The sequence below is a fragment of the Pogona vitticeps genome, chromosome 7 (genome assembly GCF_051106095.1).
Source record: "Pogona vitticeps strain Pit_001003342236 chromosome 7, PviZW2.1, whole genome shotgun sequence".
NCBI lineage: Eukaryota > Metazoa > Chordata > Lepidosauria > Squamata > Agamidae > Pogona > Pogona vitticeps.
Window position 1 is genome coordinate 15,029,363 of NC_135789.1, and position 22,279 is coordinate 15,051,641.

The 22,279-nt window shown below is 48.6% G+C and overlaps 1 protein-coding gene and 1 long non-coding RNA gene across 4 annotated transcripts in view; one reads left to right on the forward strand and one right to left on the reverse strand.

The window, feature by feature from the left end:
- ELAVL1 (ELAV like RNA binding protein 1) lies at nucleotides 1-18,346 on the forward strand. Of its 3 annotated transcripts, none has more exons than XM_020780870.3 (6): nucleotides 1-256; nucleotides 5,425-5,614; nucleotides 6,023-6,126; nucleotides 6,410-6,563; nucleotides 7,446-7,671; nucleotides 12,164-18,346. In XM_020780870.3, exons 2-6 carry the CDS (start codon nucleotides 5,443-5,445, stop codon nucleotides 12,486-12,488), a joined length of 981 nt encoding a protein of 326 aa, XP_020636529.1. In that variant the 5' UTR covers nucleotides 1-256; nucleotides 5,425-5,442; the 3' UTR covers nucleotides 12,489-18,346. The 3 variants fall into 3 exon arrangements, with proteins under 3 accessions (XP_020636529.1, XP_020636530.1, XP_072834146.1); XM_020780871.3 differs by having other exon boundaries at nucleotides 53-363; XM_072978045.2 differs by lacking the exon at nucleotides 1-256 and adding an exon at nucleotides 929-1,157.
- LOC144583967 (uncharacterized) overlaps nucleotides 8,383-22,279 on the reverse strand; it is an 18,224-nt gene continuing 4,327 nt past the window's right edge. The window contains exon 4 of the long non-coding RNA XR_013537904.1: nucleotides 8,383-20,201. This is a non-coding gene — a long non-coding RNA (uncharacterized LOC144583967). The remainder of the gene's footprint in view (nucleotides 20,202-22,279) is intronic.

A 22,279-nucleotide genomic window follows, 5' to 3' on the forward strand; every position in this document is an offset into this window, starting at 1 on the left:
TCACCAAGATTACAAAAGGTAACGTGTGAATGGGTGGAACCCGCGACCTTTTCCCTTAAAGCCACCGATGCCAAGGGGCCTGGTTCGGAACTCGGGCTGATCCTCGGGAGTTTCGTGTGAACCCGTGACGGGGTGAAGGCTGAAGGACAGTGGTCTCTCTCTCAGGCGGGTCTTGAAGGGATTGTCACGTGTGAACGCGCGAAGCCTAAGAGAACGCTTCGGAACGGTGTGGGGGAAGCACCGTCGCTTCCCTGAGGTAAATTCACGAAGCATCCGCGGTGCCCTTCCTCCACGAAGTCACACTAGGGATGTCTCGTGTGAATCCGTGAAGCGGGCGACGGCGGGAGGACGGACGCGTCCGAGGTAAAATTTAGAAAGGGAAAGCCACTTTGCCGTGCGGGAAGAGGAAAGGGGCATCGGGTTCTCTGAGGTAAATCTGGGCGAGGCCGCCTAAGGTATGAAGAAGGTAAACGCGGAGGCCCCGGAGGAGCGTTTTTCTGAGGTATAATCGGGCGACGGAGGTAACGTGTGAGGAAGGCACGACGCGGGGACAGAGGAAGGGGAATTCGCTTATTTTCCCTCTTCCTCCCCCCCCCGTCGCTTGAGGGAAATTGGGCCGAGACACGGCACGTGTGAAGGCGACAGAGCGAGAGTTCGGGCCTGCGGAACGCCCGCGCCTTTGCTCCCTGAGGTAAAGTTAGCCACGCCCCTCAAGGCGCGCAGAACCCGGGGAGGAGGACGAGAAGGAGGCCGAGGCCCGCGCCGCCAACGGCCGCGCAGGCGCGTGAGGGCGCCTCGCCTCGCCGTCCCCCTTGCTCGGGAAGTCCGAGCGCCGTCTCCTGAGCGGCGCGGCCCGCGGCCAATGGGAGCGGCGGGGCGCGCGGGAGGCGGCCAATGAGCGCCGCCCGAGGGGGCGTGGCTGCACCCCGGAGCCCCCGCCTCCTCCTCCCCTCCCTGGCGCTGGTGCGGCTGCTGAGCGAAGGAGCGGAGCGGCTCGTCGCGCGGCCAGAGGGGGGAACCTGCGTTGCCGCCGCCGCCAGTGTTGCTGCTGCTTGTGTTTCCGCCTCGCCCCTTCCCCTCCCCTTCTTCCCCGCCGCCGCCGCCGCCGCCGCCGCCGCCGCCTCCTCGTCCCCGCCGCCGCTGCCGATCGTCGCCAGGTAAGGCCGCCGAGTCCGTTGGTGTGTGTGTGTTGGGGGGGAAGACGGCAGCGGCGGTGAAGGAGGAGGAGGCCGCAGGCCCAGCAGGCCTTTGCCGGCCTCCGCCTGACGTCAGCGAGAGGAGGGGCGTGGCTTGGGCCTGCTTCGGCCGCCGCGTTCGGAAGCGGGCGAGGGGGCGGGGCCTGCGTCCACGTAAAAAAAAAAGGCCCCCGAGGGGCGGGGTAGGGGGGGGTCTTTGTGGGGGCGGGGACTGGGCGGTGGTGGTGGGGCGCGTGGCGTCATCAGCGGGCGCCGTCAGGGTTCTGCGACGAAGACGAGGGGGGGAGGGACAGAGCCCTTCTCGAGTTTAAGGATCGGAACTAGAGGTTCGCCTCTTTCCCTCTTCTCTGCAGATTAAATTTATCTCTTTTTATATTGATCAGATTTGTAAATGTAGATCTGGTCCTCTTGTAGCAAATATCAGTAGGTTAAAAACAAAAGCGCATAAATATATTTGTCATAGCACACACACACAAATAGCATGAAAAAGGAGGAGAAAATGGCCTGAAAAATGGAAGAGATAACTATAAATATATATTGTGCTACGTTTGTTTCACATACGTTTAAGGCAATGGTTTCCAGCTTTGGGTGCCTCTTGGACTACGGTTTCCAGAACTCCTGGCCAGCACAGCTGTTGTCAAAGGCTGCTGTGAGTTGTAGTCCAAGAATATCTGAGGACCCAAGAAGGTAGAATGGTAGTTCCCAATTTTGGGTGTTCTTGGACTACATTTCCCAGAAAGCCCAGGCAACAGTGAAGGCTGCTGGGAGTTGCAGTCCAAGAATAGGTGGGCAACTCAAGGTTTGGAATGGTGGGTTTAATATATTGAAGATGAAGTTGGAAACCTGGAGAGAGAAAAAAACAAGACAAAAAATATTGGAAATATAGCGAGAATGCTTAGCTACAACAAGCATAGCCAGTCCTCTGGAAAAATATAGATGTTCTCCAAGATTTTAATTTTTTTGCTTATGTGTATCTCCTTCCATCCATTTCTGTTTCTATATACGTGGAGGTGGACCAGTACAGTTTGCTCCCATCCCATACATAATTTGTATGTTTCTTGTTCCATATTATTTCCTCCACTTGGTTCTTTTTAGGAGGCTTCTAAGGCGATTTGCAAATAATCAGAAAGGAGAACAAGGAAGAAGCCTTTTCAAGTGCTTATCAGCAATCTCTGTAAGGCAGGTCACATGTCTTCCGCCCACATTTTGTGGGGAGGGAAAGAGAAAATATTGTTCAGCCCCATTAGTTTGTGGCAGATTGGCTATGAAGTGCAGTTTTCCTCTCAAATTGTTCTCTAACTTGTAAGATTTTTTAAAAACACCGCTTCAGAGTTAAGAGTAATGCAATGCTCAGTTCTGAAGTCCCTTGTGTTTGTTTTTCCACCTTGTTCCTTTTTCCCCCCAGAGAAAGCAAAAGAAGGGAAAATACTTACAGTGTTGACATCCTTTTCTCTGAGAGATAACCCTCTGATTTTTTTTTTTTTTTTTTTTAGACACCAGCCTAACGTCTGGTATCCTTGGCACCCTGGGCTCTTATTTCCTTTGTGCCTCTAGGCAACGTATGTGGCTTTTCTTCCCTCGCTAAGCTTATAGAAAACTTGTACATAAAGGGGACTTGACTTCCGAACGTGCTGTTTTCTTTCTTTTTTAAAATGTGGCCTGATTGACTGAGTTGTAGAGAAGATTGCTCAGTTTTGTGACTCCAACTTGCCCCCTGAGGTGTTGCTTTGGATAAATACGTTATTGCCTTCCCAGCTCATGTCTGGGAGATCTTAGACCTTCTTTGGGATTGTTTGTACCACTGTTTCATCTGCTAAGATCTTTAACGTAAACCTCTGTTCCCCTTTGACCACCCCCAAAGGCATCATCTTCCCCAAGTCTTGATAAATACAGTAGCTTCTTACTTTTATGTGAAGGTAAATGTTCATTCCTTCTCCGTATCAGGCCACAAAAGGTCATCAAAAGTAAATGTAAGTCCGAGTTTTGTCACGCGTAGGACTGCACCTTCCAAAACACACCTCTTTTTAGAAGCTAAGCTGGATTGGGCAAAATCTCAAGTCCTGTACAGTACTCAGAATTTTTTTTCTATTTTTCTCCTGGATACCTGGAAATGTCACAGACTGCTCCAGAGCACCTCTTTTTTGGGCCACTGTGGACCCAAATACCCCTCCTGATGTCTATCGATAGCTCTTTGTTCCAGTGGGAGTTTCATCTGGGTATTAGCCCTTCATATCAGTACTTTCTGTTGCAGTTAACGTAGGGAAAAAGGGCTTGGATTTCCATGGGTGGTGACATCTTTTGGAATTCTTTGTCCACAGCAGCGGTTCCGACAGTGACCCTCTGAGGCGCCAAATGCCACCTGAACATGCTAGGGTTTGAAGCTGAAAGCTTCTGTGGAGAGAAAACCCGTGTTACAGACTTTTTTGTAAATTAGGATAAAATTCTAGTTCTTCTGAATAAAGAGATGTTTTCATGGAAATAACTCTGATGGTCTACTTAACACATTTCTGTCTAAACAGCTGTCACTCTCTCAGAAAGAAATGTTCCCCATCCTTCCTGGAGATCCCTGGGGTTGAACTTTGGATTTTTTTGAATCCAGGTGCTTGGCTACTGAGCTATAAACCCTCCATCTGGTCATTTTTTTGCCCTTTGCAAACCCCCTCTCAATTAGTTTGCATAAAGATTTGCATGTCCATCTCTCTCTTGAGTACACATATATTTGCTCACAAAGCAGGCAGGCTGTAGACCAGAACGTGCTAAAGTCCCCTGATTATGTCCGATTCTGATGAAGGTTTACGTTCCCCCAAGAACCTTTCCACATCGCAGCTGGCATGTTTGCTTCAGAATACGTGGCCCTCTGAGTTGAGTTCCAACTCGGCCCGCATAAGGTTGCCACTAATAAATCATTAGTGGTTAGTATTAATCATTCATTACTTATTTATTAAATGCACATACTACAGCGGTACTGTGCCAGTTAAAAAGCAGCCTTAAACTTTGTTAACAAGAGCACCATGAACGTATTCTTTGATCAAGAAGGATTATGCTCACATTTTTGGGTTTGTTTTTTTTTAGCTGTATAAAACAAACCAGTTTCCAGCAAAAGCCTTTCTGACGATAGGAGCCGAAAGGAGAGGCAGGAGTAGATCGTTCCCCTTGGAATTCTTCCTGAAATTGGTTGGCATTTTAGCCGCGGATTGAGAGTTGCGGAACAGTAGAATTAAACATTTCTAATGGGTCGCCATTTACTCCCTGAAAGGCCTCTTCTGTTTTAATTTATGCCTGGGTTTTGCCCGTGGTCGGCTCCAGTGAATTTCACTTCCTCTTTCTCACCATTGAGCATGAAGTGAGCTTTTGTTTGCAGGAAGAGCTCTGTCAACCAGTGCTGTTTCTGTAGTGTGTACGTGCGTTGAATGGAGAAGGAAAGCCGTCTTGATGACTCCAGAGGTGGTGGCCGGGGGCCGAGGGAATAATCCAGGACTTTGTTGTGCTGGTTTAAGGCTCATTTTATGTAGCCTTATCAGCTACTTGGGCCAGATTTAAATTATAGTGGCTTTTCAACTCCTCTGCCTCTCTCTCCAGTGGGTGCCTTTAGACAAGCTAGCCCTGGAGGGACGTGGTTTTTTCACCCCCAAGGTGTACTTGAAGTCTTTGGGGGTTGTCCCAGCGGTCTTGGAGGGACAGGATAGTGTTGTTTCAGGTTTAGCAGGAGCCCTTTGGTTTAAAAAACAACTGTGGTCCTGGATTCTTCCTGATGAGAGGCCCCTTGTAGGGCTGCTGGGCATCCATGTCTGGAGAAACTTTGGGGTGAATTTGGGTTCAAAGCATGGGTTCTAAAGCTCGGACCCTTCCCTCAAGTCTGTAGTGGAAGTGGGGGCCCCTCAGGCTCTCCTCTGCCTCAGCTCTCAGACTGGCTGATAGTTGTGGATTCTGGGACTTGTTATCCCAAGCCCCTCAGGGCCTCCTGGCCTTGGCAGAATGTGGTGCACTTTGCTGCCTCACAGATGGCCAGTCGACTGAGCCTTTCTGCCTCATTGGGAAGAATCCATTTTGGAAAATGGGCTTGGGGGAGGGCTGTTCAGCAGATCCCTTTCCCCCGCCTGTTGCCACGAGCTTTCTCTCTCTGTATTATGCTTGCCTACACTTCCGGGTTGCTGCTTGGGAAGTTTCCGCCGTATCGTCCTGCAGAGCCCTAAACGCAGCCCTTTGCCTTCTCTCTCCTTTTTCGCAGGTTTCTCCCCTGCTTAAAATGTCTAATGGTTATGAAGACCACATGGCAGAGGACTGCAGGGACGACATGGGCCGGACAAATCTCATTGTCAACTACCTTCCCCAGAACATGACCCAGGATGAGTTGAGGAGCTTGTTCAGCAGCATCGGAGAGGTTGAGTCGGCCAAGCTCATCCGAGACAAATTCGCTGGTAAGGGACCGGGTCAAACAGCATGAGGACCCTTTAGATCGGTTCAGAACCTGCGGGCCCTCCCTCCATGTTCTAAGGGAGGGTGAGGCTATCCAGCCTTGCCCAGCTGGCTGGGGGAATAATGGGACTTTTAGTTTAGCAGCCTCCCCCAGGTGGTGGTGGTGGTGGTAGTGATCACCTTAAAGCGGAAGCAAAGCGTGCCGCTTATATACCACCCCAGAGCACTTAAAGCATTCACTAGGCGGTTTTCAATTTAATTATGCAAGTGACACAGGGCCCTCCCAGGAAGCTGGAGACTCAATTTACTGACCTCGGAAGGATGTAAGGTGTAGGTCGTGAGCAGAGTTTTGCCTGCAGTTTAACCACTGCACCACAGTGGCTAAAAACACCCATTTTTTCCTTCTCCAGGGCACAGCTTGGGTTACGGTTTTGTGAACTACGTGACAGCTAAAGATGCCGAGAGAGCAATAAACACACTGAACGGCCTGAGACTTCAGTCGAAAACCATCAAGGTAATTGAGGCCGGGCCGGTTACGAATTCCCCCCCTTTCTTGCCAGAACAGGCTTTGCAGGGAAAAATAGTCTGGGGGCTTGGGGACGACAAGTGGGTCTTGAGTGGAAAGCTTCGTCCGCATGAATGTCCGAGAACGCCAAGGGAAAATCCCGGGTCCCTCTTTGAAACAGAGAAGCTAGAAGCCTGCGAGAGAAGGTAACAGCCAATATGGTGGACTTGGGCGTCGAAATCAATCATTTATTTGTATTTTCCTCCCGTTTCCCCTCTCCTCACCATTCAAGGTGTCGTATGCCCGCCCCAGCTCCGAGGTGATCAAGGATGCCAACTTGTACATCAGCGGGTTGCCACGGACAATGACGCAGAAAGACGTGGAGGACATGTTTTCCCGGTTTGGCCGCATCATCAACTCCCGCGTCCTGGTCGACCAGACTACAGGTGGGCAAAGGCGGTTGTTCCAGGAGGTGCAGAGAGAGGAGGGGTGGGGTGGCTTTGGCAAGTGTAGGACCCCATTTTTAGAATCCTAGAATCTTGGGGTTGGAAAGGGGGGAGCTCTAATGCCATCGGGTCCAACCTGCTCTGCAAGGCAGGAATCCAAATCCAAGCAGACCTGACAGAGGGTGGCCCAGTTTTCTCTTGAATGCCTCCAGCGTTGGAGTGCTCACCACCTCCTGCGGTCGTTAGTTCCATTGTTGTGCTTTTCTAATAGTTAGGAAGCTTTTCCTGATGTTCCAATTAAATCTGGCCTCTTGTCGCTTAAGCCCATTCTGACACTCCCTGCACTCTGGGCTGAGAGCAGATTGTATGACAGCCGTTCAAGGATTTGAAAAGTGCTCTCCTCTCTCCCCTCCGTCTTCTTTTCTCAAATGTAAACGTGCTCAGTTCTTTCCTCCGAGGGCTCGGTTTCCCATCCCCGGATCATCCTGGTTGGAACATCTTTTCAGGAATTTGTGCCACACAAGCCAAAAGAAACAGACTCTTCCATTCTCTTGTCCTTTAGTGAGCAGGGGGAGGATGAGGGGCAGTGCCCCCTCCCCTCTCCTCCTGGGCCCCAAGAAAAAACAGTTTGGAGTTCTCACCGCTCCGCTTGTGAGGTTTGGCCAAACCCTAGCCCCCAGGGATTGATATGCAAACCCGGCCCCTTCTGAAACATCCCCGTTTTACACGCTGGATCGCTTGGACCCCATGCCAGTCGGCCCTTCTGACCCTCTCTGTTTTTGGAAGTCTCCCCGGACTCTGAAACCACGTAAGCCTTCTGGAAGGCCCCCTTCGCTTGTTTATTCTGCTTTTCCCCCCATCGGCTGATGGTTCGGCCTGCAGGTCTGTCCCGGGGGGTCGCCTTTATCCGGTTCGACAAGCGGTCCGAAGCCGAAGAGGCCATCTCGAACTTCAACGGTCACAAGCCCCCGGGGTCCTCAGAGCCCATCACAGTGAAGTTTGCCGCCAATCCCAACCAGAACAAGAACGTGGCTTTGCTCTCACAGCTGTACCACTCACCTGCGAGGCGGTTTGGGGGACCCGTCCACCACCAGGCGCAGAGGTTCAGGTAAGCTGGGAAGATCAGAGCCCTCCAAGGTCTCTACTGTGGGTTTCTCTCTCAGTCTCTTTCTCTCTCTCTCTCTCTCTGCCTCTCTTGCATTTTTTTATTTTCATTTTGAATCACTGCTGTCCATCACCAGGCGCAACCCGAGTCTTCCCGTAGACAGGTGAAAGGGAGAGAAGCAATCCACAGGGACATAAATGTAAATTCATCCCAAAACGTTAGGGGTCAGCAACTGCGGGATTAGACTTTAGCCGCTAATGCCCTCTTAATTCCCCCCCCTTTCTTTTTTTGGGGGAGGTGGAATGATTCCTTATGACTCCTTTCACGCAGTCAACGCTTCCTCTGTGTTAATGTGGGCCTTCCGTGCTCGTGTGAAAAGCCACCTCTCTTTCGTCACCGAATCCTCTCTCCGAAAGGGCCTCACGGTAGGGAATTCAATGTGAAAATTGTATCATCCGGTGCTTTCTGCTATTCCTTTAACCAACTCTTTCCCAATATTTCTTGACAGTTCCCGTGGAACCCATCAGCTTGGTCCCAATTGCAGCTCCAACTTCTTCCATTAGATATTTTTTTCTTTAAAAAAAATACAACCTTCTGTATAATTTTAGAGTCCTGAAATAATTTTATTTCAAAATCAATGGCAGTGGAGTACTTTTGTCCCCCCAAATGAATTATGTATTCCCAAGCTATGTCAGTAATCATTGTGAATGTCCATTTCTTTTCTTATTTTTTTCCTGTTCTACCAGACTTCTCTCTCTGTTTTCTTTTTTTTCTTTTTTCTTCTTTTTAACCTCTTCCTTATTATTTTTCATACTAGAATTGAGTTTAAATAGAGGACTGAAAAAAAAACCTGGGTCCCTTTTCCTCTGTTAATAAAGATTCAGAAATCATATGTCTGATTTGCTGTTTCATAACAGTATACCAAAACAGAACTTTAAAAAAAATAAAAATAAATAGAAATTACTGGTCTGGTTTTCATTACAAGGCACTGCCTTCCAGACACCACAGTACCAGGACTGTCAAAACAAGACCCTTCAACTCCTAAATGCCTCTTTTCCCATCGCCTAAAACGGCCAGCTTGATTTTTGTTTTTTAAAAAAAGGCTTTGTGTGGTCGCTTTTAAAACAAACTGTGCAGCTTTTTAAAAAATGTTTTTAAAATTTTTGGCTGATGGGTGGTAGTGCTTCCGAGGGTTGACACAGCGATCAAAATTGCCAGGCAGGCAGGAACGGAGGAAGACCAGCCAGGAAAATGTAAGGCAGCCATTTGTTTAGGGAGAATCAAATTGCAGGAACGGCAGACGGGTGAAACATCTCAAGAGAGGCGCCCGAGCGGTTTAGCTCATAAGAGATGCTGCTGTCTTGGGACCCTGAAGTCGACGTTTGCACAAGGTCTGTTTCTGCCTTGCCAAAGCCTTAAGCGTTTGCAGACTGGCCGGAAAGCAAAGGAAAAAGACAGGTGCCCATCTTGCAAAGTTTCCTTTGGCCTGCAAGACAAAAAGTGAGGAAGGAGGGGGACACGTGGGAGCTCAGAGAAAAGGAAAGGAGGTCCTCTGAAACCTCTCTCTGCTATGCTGAGCGGATCACACGTATTAAAACACATATGCAAAAAACAAAAACAAAAACAAAAAAACCCCCACAAAAGCCCTGGATACAGACCAGACGGTTAAATTGGCAAAAATTGACAAATTCTCAATTTCCATCTAAGACGAAGGGGACCCCCCCCCCATCGGTACCCTTTTACTGGGAACCCCCACGTCAGCTGAGACACCGGCCACCTGAGTCGCCTGTCCTATGCACCCTCTAGAAACCCCCCCCCCAGCCATAAAAGGGCCAGGTTGGCCGGCGAACCAGAAATGGTTAAAGGGAAAGCCTCTTGAATGCCAGGCAGACCCTTGATCCCAGGAGCCTCGTCACCTTCTGGATCTCCAATGGCTGCCTTCGCTCCCTCACCCCCCAGCCTTCCTCTGAGGAGGGACGCCTTGCGTCATGCTCTGTTATGGGGCCTTGGGTCACGCTTTGGGGAAACTTAAAACGTATCCAAACCAAATTTTTTCCCAATTATAACCCAACAGCTTGTGCGTTGTTGTTGGGGTGGAAGTCTGCGCGGCCCAGTTAAAACCCGCTAATTATTTTCCACTCCCCGCCCCTCCATGTATATTACCACAAGATCAGACAACTTGATTCCATTCTTTAAAAAGAAAAAAAAGCAAATGGTGTGGGGGGGGTTGCCTCTAAAAACTACCCTGTGTCTTTCTTAGTGGTCCTGAAGCTCAGTTCTTTTAAACAGAAATCAAGAATTCCCCCCCCCCCCCCGTCTTCAAACAATTTAAATACGAATCGGTGGCTGATTCTATTAATGATATTGGTGGGTGTCCGAAAAAAATAATTCATGTCTTTTACCTTCTGTTGTAACGCCGGCTTGAAAGGGGACGTTCCCCACTTCTTGCCTAAAGCTCCTTTGAATCTTTGCATGCTTGTTTTGTTCTGTCCCTGATCAAGACAGTTATATATACACACACATATTATTTTTCCTTTTTTTTTTTTTTTGGAAGTCTCGAGCAGGACTTTCTCCGGAGTTTGTGAGAGGGGGATGAGAACTCATTTGTTTGTACTGGGAGGGCTCTGTTTCCTCCAAATAGCCTCCGTGATGTTTTTAAACCATTTAAAGTCATGTCAATAAAGGTGACAACTCTCTCTCTCTCTCTTTCTCTTGTATGCTTAATGACCATACTATTAATTCTCACTGGGCAGAACCTTTTCCCCTTTGCCTGCCTCCAACATGTACTTTTCTGGACGCTCCTTCCGCTCTCTCTTTGAAGAACTTAAGAAAAAAGGGAGAGGGGATAAAACATACACAGGCGGGTTGATCGATAACATTAATTTTTTTTATTTTTGGGGGGGTGGGCTGCTGGCTGTGGCTGCCCTCGTCCTCTTATCCCACCCACCCCTTTTCCTAACCTGCTCCTTGCAGCCCTCTTAAAATTTCATCAGAAGATCGTGGTGGGGGAGCTTTTCCTTAATTGAAGATTTTTTTTAAAGACCCCAAACAACAAAAGTGATCATTCCTCCAGTCACTTAATAAAAAGGCCTGCCAGTCCCCCCATTACGTTACGCCTTGCTCACCCGAAGGCCAGGATGACTTCCTGCCGAGTCTCCTTCCTCTTAGTTGGCAGCCTTCATGATGTTAGAAGGACTAAATAGGAGATCAGAGGAGAAGATTCAGGAACCCCATCAGCAGCCCTTGATCATTTGTAGCTGTTAAACAAATGGAAAGAAAAAAAGGCCTAATCTATTAATGTGTAGTGATTTAAAAGTTCCTCCTTCAGGAGCCTTGGGTTTCCTGCTCCATGTAGTCCATCCTGGACACCTTCTTACCTCTTTGGGGGGGGGGGGTCTCTGGAGAGCCTTAATGTACCTCCCGCACTCTGGCACCCATGCTGCCCCCCCTTTGAAAAATAGCTGTACTGTCCCCATGGGGCCCTGCTCTTAACCCCACGCCTTCCCTGGTTTGGGTTTTTTTTTTCTTCACTTATGTGTTTGTCTCCCTCTTCTTTCTCTCTCTTTCTCTCTCTCTTTTTTAAAGTCCTGGCTCATTTTCATACGATGCTTGTTGTAAATCCCTTCTAGTCATGACCTCTCCCGTAAACCCCTTGCATGTGTGTGTATCTGTGTGTGTGGTTCCCCCCTTTAATTGCTACTACTACTATTATTATTTTCACTCTCCTGAAATGCAGCAACAAATGGGTTCTCTGCTGGAATTCTTGTCTTAGAATTCTTGTCACATGTTAAAATAAAATTAAATGCACATTCTTCTATCTGCCTGTACTCAGCCTCTTCCATGTAAGATGATGGTCCTCCCCCCATTAATGTCACCCACTTTTACAGGTTCACTTCTCAGAAGCCCCACAGAGAAGGGTGTAAGGCATTTGGGTCAAAATCTAGGGACAAGGATGCGTTCAGGCAGGGGTCTGGTGGATCCCAACAGCCCCGTTACTGGCTTGGTAGTGTGAAAGAAGTCCCGCAGCCTCAAACGGTGACCGGCGATTCTATCATGGGTGGTCCTTCCTGCATTTTTTATTTATTTATGTATTTATGTGTTTATTTTAAAAAAAAACCCCTTGGGTTTGTTTCGCACTACTATGCTGGGTAGGAAACAGAGAGACCGGCCACGACACCCGACTCCCACCGCCGCTTTCTTAGCATTTTTGCCGGCGGAAGGGAGTTGTAGCGCCGAGGCTCTGGTTGGAAGGGCGCCACCCCCACCCCACCCCGCTTTGAGAAGACTCCCTATATCCCCGCTTCGCCCACCCACCAACACCGTCCTGGCCTTCCCAGTCGCCCACCCCCTGGTTGAGTTCTATCATTTTTTAAAAATTTTTTGCTTAATTAAATGGATGGGGGGGAGGGTTTTGTGGGGCGGGCGGGCGGTGGAGGGTTTTTTTTGTTTTGTTGTTTTGTTTACATGAACTATTGTGTGCTTTTTCATTTGCTAGGTTCTCTCCCATGGGTGTAGATCACATGAGTGGGCTTACTGGTGTTAATGTCCCAGGGAACTCCTCTTCTGGCTGGTGTATCTTCATCTACAACCTCGGCCAGGATGCCGATGAGGGCATTCTGTGGCAGATGTTTGGTCCCTTTGGGGCGGTGACTAATGTGAAAGTCATCCGCGACTTCAACACCAACAAGTGTAAAGGCTTTGGTTTTGTGACCATGACAAACTATGAAGAAGCGGCCATGGCCATAGCCAGTCTTAACGGCTACCGGCTGGGGGACAAAATCTTGCAGGTCTCCTTCAAAACCAACAAGTCCCACAAATAACTTCATTTCGTGGCTCCTCTGATTTCTGTTTTTTTGTTTGTTTGTTTGTTTTTGTACGGAATAGATAAACGGAGTGACGGGGAGGAAAAAAAGGATGGAGAAAAAAAGATAACTTCCTTTTTTGTTTTGTTAGTGTACAACTCTTCATATATATATATACTTTTTTTGCGCCAACGGTCACGCACCGACACACACAAAAGTTGTTTTGTCTAAACTAAATCAGAAGTGGAGGGGAAAGCATTTTGTTTTGTTTTGAAATAATCTGGGATGCCATTGTGTTCAAATGTTTTCTTGGGGGGGTTGCTTTTTAAAAATTTTTTAACGTTTTAGGTCTGTTCTTTTATGGGGGAAGTCCGATCTTACCACTCCCTTCTAAATTTCCCTTTTAAAAAAAGAGGAAGGTTCTGTATATGATCTGTCTCGAGGCCTGCCCCCCACTCCCCCCAAAAAACCCTCCCAATCTAAATGGAGAGTGCGGTCCCTGCTGTGGGGTCAGGTCATGAAATGATCCAGCAGATTCCCTTTCGGAGTCTCGTCAATTTCCCTGGACCAGCCAGATCTGAGGTTCTTTCCCTGAACCCCCCCCCCCCCTCAGCACGGATCATTTACATGCTACAGTTCATGTGCATGGAAAATGTCAGGAGAATCTGGTGAATGGCCCGGTGCCAGCCTTGCCCGAGTCTGTCCGCCAGAGCTGTGGATTGTTAGGCAAAAACCCCTAATGGATGGATCTTTGGGGTCCCCCCTGTCCCATGCCTTGTAAATTTAAAAGCCCCATTCCCAGTAAGAAAGGACCAAAGGAGTTCCCAAGAAACTCCGGGAAGATTTCAGAGTGAAAGAGAAGACGACAGAAACTCTGATGCCAATTCTTTGCCCTTCCTTTTAAGACTTCCCCTCGTTAAACAGCACTTCCCAGCATTATTCCTTTCCCGATAAAATGAACGTTGCAAGACGCAGCATTAAGTCTCCTTCCAAATTCAGCTCTTCACTTGGACAACTGAATTTCTTAGGTTTTTTTATAACATTGTTATGAACATTTGAACATCATAAGTTTTTGCATCTCCTTCTAATAAGTACCAGATAATTTCCCCCATCCCATTTTAATAGGAGTTTTGTTCTGACAAATAGCTTTTACGTGTTGAACACTCGGCAGAAAAAAGTACGTTAAAACTTGCAAGTTAGAGATTTAAGAGAAAACTTTGATTACTTTTTTTTTGGTAGACTAAAGGTTTTAATTAACCCCCAACGTTTTCTTCAGGCTGCCTTGAAACTTTTGAGTTCTGTTTTCTGTTAATTTTCTTTTGCTTTTTTGTGTTTTTGTTTGTTTTTACTTTTGCATTTAAGACCAATTAAATTTCATTTGGTTTTGCTCAAATTTTGTTTTGGTTTGTTATTTTAATTTTTTAAACCCCCTCTTTACTCCAGTGAACCGCATAGCGTCTGAGGTGGAAAGATCACGACGGCTCCTTTCTCTGAGAAGGAGCCGGGTGGGGTGGGGTGGGGGCGAGAGCCGCGGCGATCGGCCGGCCCCGTCCGAGGCTAGGTTTGACAGAATGCACGTCCTTTTGCGGCCACGTTCGACGTAGGAAACATCTCTGACGGGCTGTTCCTTCAGCTGCTAAGAAGGTTCCTAAAACTGGACTTTCGGCCTTGTTAAAAGCGGTAGCTCCAGAATTGTGAGTACACCAAGGGGGGACCCTCTTTTGTGGTCCCTGGAAGAAGTTTCACTTGAACAGAAATCACGCCCATGCCTGCCGCACATCACAGCGGGGAAGCTGTTCTAGGTGAGCCGGCTGGGGGAGGTGACAGGCCCGGTCCTGTAGTGCGGGCAGCTTAAAATCCTAAACCCACCTCCTGCAGACTTGTAAGCTTGTCCCGAAGAAGGAGCCCCAAAGATTTCCTGAGGGTTGAGGCTTATGGGTGGCTTTTCTGGGAAGGTGGGTGGTGGGTGGGAGAAGAGCATCAGCCCCTTCCTGCATTGGAAGAGTCCCTCTCTCACCCAGAATCGTGCTTGGAAAGGAACCCTGCGGTTCTGTTGGCTCCCTTTGAGGTGAGGAAGTAAACACCTCTTCCCCTCTTCAGGACCATGCCTTGCGTCCGTACGATGTGTTTTAGAAGCCTGGACTTGAAGTGTACGTCCTGTCCAAAAAGAACTTATTTTGGGGGGGGGCACCTGCCCTTGCACCCCTTGGTCAGACATCTCCTTGGCTTTGCAGCCTCCCTTTGACGGACAGTGTTGCATCTCGGAGGGACCATGGTCTTGAGAAGAAGGATCCTTTTAGGAAGAGGGTGGTCACCACCTACGTAGAGTTGCTTCAGTCCACCATCTCCCCGCGGACGTGTTCGGGTCTGCTTCCTCGTTTTGTGTTTTTAATGCTGCTTTGCGAAGCCCATCCGCTCGCTTAGAGACGTCCCCTCTTTAGTTTATCCACCGCATCTCGAATCTGGAATGGGACTCCCCCCCCCCCATTACAGGCCTATCTAAAAGGAAGAACATGTTGCATTCATGGCCAAGTTTTGCTTTCTGCTTGTCAAAACTAAGCTGGAGTCCTCAAGCGTCTGTCCTGGAAATAACCAAGCCTTTTTTCCCCTCTATGCCATTTCTTCTAATCAGTCCTTTGGTTTTGCGTCTTGAGCCGGGCTGCTTTTGCTGTGCTTCCTCGTTCCTCCCAGAGGGTGTAAAACCAGAAAAAAAAATTTAAAAAGCCTTCCCCATTGGAACAGACTATTGAGTTGTTCAGAAACGAGACAAGTTGGGGAGCATCCGGAAGACTTAACGATCGAGGGATAAGGTTACTTATTTCGCAGTCCAGGCAAATCCACTTCGTTTCATTTTGGAGGGAAACTTTGGCTGGGTTGTGCCCCTCAACTTGTTCTGTGGTTCCTTAATTTAGCATGAAGTCCAGGGTTTTAGACCCATGCTTTTTCCTCCTTTCTTGAATTCCCCTTGAATTGCTATGGTGCCTTTTAAAAAAATCCTCAAGAAGAGCATCTTTTAAAGATGTTTTCCGTCTTTGTGTTTTCTTCCTTTGAAATTGCTTTTGGCAACATGACGGTTTTTGCATTGTAAGTTTTATAGTTTCTGTGTGTCTTGGTCAGTCCTCGCATCTCTTCCTCTCTTGCCCTGCTGGCTTTCCGTGGCCGATTCGCCACGTGTGCTCTTCTGGTCTCCAGCCTGCCTCCCGTCAGCCCTGACGAAAGGAAGGAAGGAGACGCAGTTTATCGCAGCATCCATTTCTAGAAGCTTTTGTGGACCTCATTTCCTCAAGTCTCCCTGCTGCTCTTAGCCACGTGCTTTGCCTTCAGAGTCAGAGCCATCTGGAGAGGGCCTTCTCCCACACAGCTCTTGCCCAAGCCAGCTTCCCAGGGCATCATTTCAGCTGGACCCTGTCTGAACTTCCAGGAGGACTCTGTGACAAGACTCTGCTCACAAACCTGGAAAATATTGAGATGAGACCTCTGACAAATGTACGTTTGGGGCCCGGGGTACAACGGAAAACCCTTTGGGAGCCAGACGTCATCTTTAACAAGAGGCCAAAGTCTAAGGCCATCACAGCAGAGGGATGTTCTTAACATATGGCCAGGCTCCAGTTCCTGCTGATCTTATGATATTTAGATTAGGTTGCATTTTTAAAAAACAAGGGCTCAGTGATGGAGGTCGATTAAATTCCCAGATGTTCAGAGCGGAGAGAGGCGGTACGAGCGTTAGCGAGCAGTATACTGACTGGTTAGGGTCTTGGTGCCCCTTTCTCTCCCTGCCTTCTTTCTTCTGAGGACGGGGGGGGGCACCTACTTTTCAGACGATGGCTTCTTTACGTCTCCACCTCCAGAATTGGCAGAATGAGAAGACCGAATGGGATACTCTGTGGAAAGCCAGAATGCTCCCGAGAGGCTCCGTTGGGTGTGAAGAGAGAAATCCTCAATTCTCAAGTGGTGTCCTTCCTCTAAAGCTCTTCAGCCTTTGAGGAGGCCTCTGCTTCCCCTTCTTTCCAGGAACAGCTGCTGGTTGTGGTTATCATCCCCCCCTCGTTAAATTGGAGAAGCATTCTTTACAGAGCCCCGCTGAAAATCGGGACCATTTTAGGCTGGCCTACTTCCCAAGATGCCCGTGGTCCTCGCTGTGTTGCCTTTCCGGGGTGTGCGAAGCCTCACCAAGCATCCTGGGATGAAGCGGAAGCAGGAAGATCAACTTAGAGCCATGACATGGAGCGCCTTTTCGCGAGCTGACGCAGCCTCTTTGACCCCCAGCAGAGAAGATCATCCCACAGGCCAAATGCCTCTTCACTTTTGCCGTCCTGGTTTGAGCTTGAAGCCTGGCGAATCTGTACACCCTTCTCCTTAAAAGCATGCACAGCTTCGAGCGAGCTCATGGTTTGAAACCAGAATTCGGTTTGTAGGATATTTCAAACTTTTGGCAAGGAGAGTTCCTTGTTAAACTGGAAAATGCTAGCCTGTTCAGGCCGCAAATATTCTTCTTTCTCTTATATCAGCCGCGAACGGTTTCCAATCTCAGGCATTGACGCCTCTGAGAAGCCTCGGCTCCTGCTGTGTTCTAGGTCGGGCCAGGTTTTGTACAGGTTTTTAATCATCTCCCACCATCTCCTTGGTGAGGCGAGTTGCCAGAATCCTGACTCAGAAAAAAAGAAATATGAAACTGTGGGCCTTTGATGTTTTGTATATTCCTATTTAATGAAGCACGCAAGAGAACGGTTAGCAGCCATCTATGACTTCCCCACAAAACGGGCGCATGCATGTTCTACAGATCAGATGTGTGTCTGGCTCCTCCTGCCGCCTCTTACGAAATTCTGATTTCGGGGAATCTAACGCGATTCTTGTTCCCTCCCATTTTATTTTTATTATTATTTTTCTTAAAGATACTTGGTGTAATGTAGTGTTTATGAAATTAAAATCAGCAACCAGTGCTGTTCGTTCTAAGATCAGGTATGTGATAGTTTTATCTGCCGATTCTTATCTGTACACATTTAGCCTCGGGTGAGTGGGACCGTATCCTCCCCCCCCCCCAGTGCAGGGCAGAGGGATAGCCAAACCCACACTATCTGCGGCACCTGAGCCACCAACAGCCCTGCCTTATTCCCGTGTTGTTTAATTTTTTTGTGTTGGTTTTTTTTTAAACTATTTTCATTTTGGCCTTTTTTGTTTCTTGTTATTGTTTCCGCTTTTTGTCTGAAGCTAATGAGCCCCCCAAAAAACGGACACCCCCCAACAAATCCTATATACTAAGTGTAACTGCCATCAGGATGTGTGTGGTTTTTTTTAAGCTGTTGCCAATTTGTGTTTCAGAAGACAAAGTTTAAAAAAACAAAAGAAAAACTGCCTTACGAGGCCATTTGATTCCCTTGTGTGCGCATTAAAAAAAATAGAACTCACAACACAAGCAGTTCCCTCGCCCTACACGAGATTGTTCCAGAAGAAACGGAGGGGAGATGCTTGAACCTTTTCTGTCCAGACGCACCTTTTATTCTCTTGTCCCGTAACCCTGGGGCAACTCTGGAAGAAGTGCTGATCCGAGTTTTGTAGATACGGCCGGCACGTCTCTGGCCTCACTCAACTCCTCTCTTAACTGGTGTAACTCTTTTTTCCCTCCCTGCCCTTCCCCCTTTTTGTATTTTTTTTTAAATATTGCCATCTGTCTGCGTAACAGAAGGCTTTGGTCGGTTTTTCCACCCACCCCCTTATTGTACAGTATATATGCTTAAATACCTTTTTTGTATATTTAGCGTGCTTTTAAGTTATTGGTTTTATTTTATATCAGAATAATTTATTTTTCAGGTACCACTTTTTTCATTTTAACTTTGTTTTTAACATGGGTTTACTTTAAATAAAGTATGACGCTGCTATCCAGAAGTCTGAACTGCAGTTGAATTTCCCCTTTGTCTCTTTTAAACGCCTGGTGTTTTTTTTTCCCCAGAGGTACCACAGCTTAATGGCCTCTTTTCCTCCTGCCCCCGGGGTTGATGGTGACATGGGGGCGGGCGGCGGGGTCTTCTGCCACTGCGTTATTTGGGGGTGCCAGAAAGGAGAATGGAATTGAAAGAGGTGGGAGAGGTGGACGTCCCCAGGGGAGAGGTGGACATCCCCGTTGGAGTTGCAGAAATTTCAGAGAATTGTAAAAATGGTGGGTTTGGCTTTTAAAAGAAATATCCCTTGAGAGAACATACACGATTCTCAGTTCTGATTTTGTCTGCCCCACGGGAGGGAAGACCAGAACCTGCTCTTCACCAGGGAAATCTTCCTTGAGAGTGAGAAGATTCTGCCCCTTTTCCATAAAGAGTAACCACTACATACAGGGTCCCTGTTGTAGCTTAGCATTATATTTGAAGGGTGTTCCTCTTGCATTTCCTTTAGCGCTCATAGAATAATGGAGTCGGAAAGGGTCTCTTGAGGCCATCCAGTCCACCCCCCTGCTCAAGGCAAGAAACCCAAATCTAAGCAGATCGGACAGGTGGCGATCTCATTTTCTTCTAGGAAGGAAAAAGGAGAAGGGCGCTACCAATCAGCCTTGAATTAAGCTAGATGGGGGGAACCCCTTGGTTGACAATAAGGGACTACAATGCCAAATCCCAAATCCCAGGCCGTTCTACACAACTCATGCACATGTTTTTTGTAACATAGAATAGGTTGTTGTCTGTTAAGACACGGGAGACACAACTGCTTCCAGGCGGGCACCAAAACCAGTAGCTTATGGATCGGAAACTTGTTTTAACCAGTGTCTCTGGCTTCTGCGACTTTTGAAGATGATTCCTCCATCACGCTCGCCCCCTTTCCAGGAATCTTCCCCTTCCAGGTTTCTCCATAGCCCTGTTCCGGTGGCCATCCTGCTGGCGCCCAGGAGGCCATGACAAACCACCACCACTGCCCCCCCCCCGGTGCAGAAAAAAAGTGCCCAATCCCCAGAAACACCCACCCCTTCCAAATCCAGACAGCGTAGAAACACGTGTAGGGCAAATGGGCCCCCTTGACAGAGTGATCCCTCTCCAAGGTCTGTTCGGGAAACCAGAAAGCACCGCACTGCTCTCGTTCATGACGGGATGTGTTCACATCCTGATTTCCCGGTCCCGGCATGAGACAGGCCCACCGAGGCCTTTTGAACACCACAAACCAAACCTCTTTCCTGGGATGATCATGACCCAAACCAGGAAAGATCTTTGCATGAGAAGACGCGATGGCCTTCCATTTTTGTGTGAAGCTCCTTAAAAATAAAATAGAATAATAAAAGTGTGTCTCTGCTGACGTGGAAGAAGGAAAACGAGAATATGTCCCACGGACACCCAGCGCCTTGCCTTTTAGGCTTTTTCTGCTGAATCTTCGTAGAAAAAACTGGATATCTGGAGCAAAAGGTGCCAGCAAGGAGACCAGGATGGGGGGGGGAGGGCAGGCCCCCTGCAGCCGGCTCAGCCAGGTAGGTGGGAATTGGGGAGCAGTACCTCAACCCTGCGATGCAAGCAGGGATCCAACGGGTGGTGCTCAAGGCCTCCCCCCGGCTAAGGAAAACTCGAAAGGAGGCCACAGAACTCACCTTCGGAAGCAGGGCCCTCGACGGGACTTGAAACTGACCATGCAGATGGTGGGTGTTTCTTTTGTCCTCTCCCCCTCCCCATCTTCCTGCCCACAGCAGTCAATCAGGACATACCCCAAAACGTGGGCTGGGGGGGCATGGTGCTTCTCTCCTGTTTGGGCTCTGGGCCACCCAAGCTGTGGAAAAGGAAACAAAAGCAAGGACATTTTTTGAAATTGAGATGATGATCATAGGGCTTCAAGTCCATTCTGAGTTAGGGTGACCCTTTTTCAGGGTTTCCCTGATAGAGAATCCTCGGAGGAAGGCAGTTCACCCTTCCCTTCTTTTTGTGGGGGGGTGTGAATCCCTGGGACAGAGTGCCGCTTGCTCCCAAGGCTACCCAGACTTCCTCTAAGGATGCGAGAGGCCTTTTTACAATAGTTTTTTTAAATCACGCGGTGCAAATGGGGTTGTGTGACCCTCTAAAGTCCAAGGCAGGGCCATGCCTACCTCTGGAAGTTGGGTGGCTTTGGTTTGAACTGTGGACAAAAAGCCCCAGAACTCTTGGCAGTCTATTCTGATTTTAAGGGCAACCTTGTCCGGCGTTCCTTAAGTAGAGAATTACAAGTGGTTTCCCCTTCCCTTCTTCTGGCCGTGGGGAGGGGGGAATGCCCTGGGATGGTGTGCCGTTTGCCCCCAAGGCCACTCAGGCCGGTTCTTCTCCCAGGAGGCATGAAAAAAATCTCACAAAACCAGGCTGCCCACAGAAAAGGCCCCTCCTTACAATGCCCCCCCCTTTTCCCTTTGGTTGGTAAAATTAAGCAAAGGGACATTTTTATTAATAAAACACACAATGTGCTTGAGCAATTCCCCCCGCAAGATGCAGGGTGGCTTTCTTGTCCTGGCCCTCCCTTTCTATATATTCCTGTTCTGCATCTTGGGGATCCGGCTGATTTTTACCACCAGGGATCCCTGCCCCCAGTCATTTGAAATGGGGATATGGTTTATATGATTTTGTTTTATCCAGCCAAGAAGGCCCTTTGTCTGTTCAATGCAGGGCACCTGACAAGGTAGAGGACAAGGCCACCAGGAGTAATTCTGCCGGAATCTGGTGATGCACAGCAAAATCAGAAATACACACCTAGTGTTCTTTTAGGACAAAACCAAACCAAACCTTTAAAGTCTTAGTGATTCCTTTTGCTTCCCTGGGTAGGTGGCTGTCAAAAGAGGGTGGACTTTTAGCTCCCAGAGAGAAAGGGCTGAATCCCTGCCAGCTGGCAGAGGGTGCTGGAGAATCACAATACCCATTATCCCTTCCTGCCTTCCATTATTAGCTCCCTCAATCCCTTCCTTCTATCCATCATCACTTCTTTCCTTCTTTCCTTCCTTCCTAACCATCACCAGCTCTTCCTTCCTTCCTTCCTTCCTGTCTGTCTGTCTGTTACGCTAAACCATCTATGTCCCAGCCAGCCAGGGCGATGGAGCTGCTCAGGGTGACAGGACCTCGCAGGGACGTGGTGCAGACAAAAAAATTTGGGGTGGGGCGGCTGATCCTCTTGCCCTGACTCGTCAAGAATCCTGAGACACGACCGAAACATGTAATAAAATAAAACACAAATGTCTCTCAGTCCCCAAGGCCAAGTAGAAGGGCCTTCACAGGAGAAAAGAGACCTCTTTAATCAGGCCCAGAAATGGATCGGGAGCCACTGAAGGGGGTAGAAGTGCTGGCACCGCTAATTATCTTTGCTAATTGTCTTTCTGTTGCTTTTTGTTAGTTTTTAAAAGGGGGGGGGAATAAACCAACTATGCTAAGAGGAGCTTTGAAAAATCCCCACCAACAAGGTTTTCAAATGCCCTTCAGAAATTGCAAAAATGGAACTTTGGAAATTCCGCCCGAGGACTCGGCGAGGAAAACAACTTATCGGAAAGGAACTCAAGTTACTTTCCACCTGCTCCTCCGTCCCAGTTCTGGGTCTTCCTTGCCGGGGTGTGTGTGTCTGGAACGCCCTCCATGGCCACCCTCTCGCCATCTTATCCAGCCGCCGGGCGGGACCCCCAGAAGGCCAGAGCCATGGAAATAAAGGATCCCTGTCTTTTTCGGGGTGGTGGTGGTGGCGGTGGCGGAGAAACAGATTGAGCAGATTCCTGAGCCGTGGCTCACCTGTCTAGCCAAACCACGGCTGGCCCGGGAAGGACAAATGCCATCTGTTTCGTGGGACGCCCAACGGAGGCCTCGGGCATCTTGGCCTTGTTTACCTCGGCCGCTCTGTCCAGT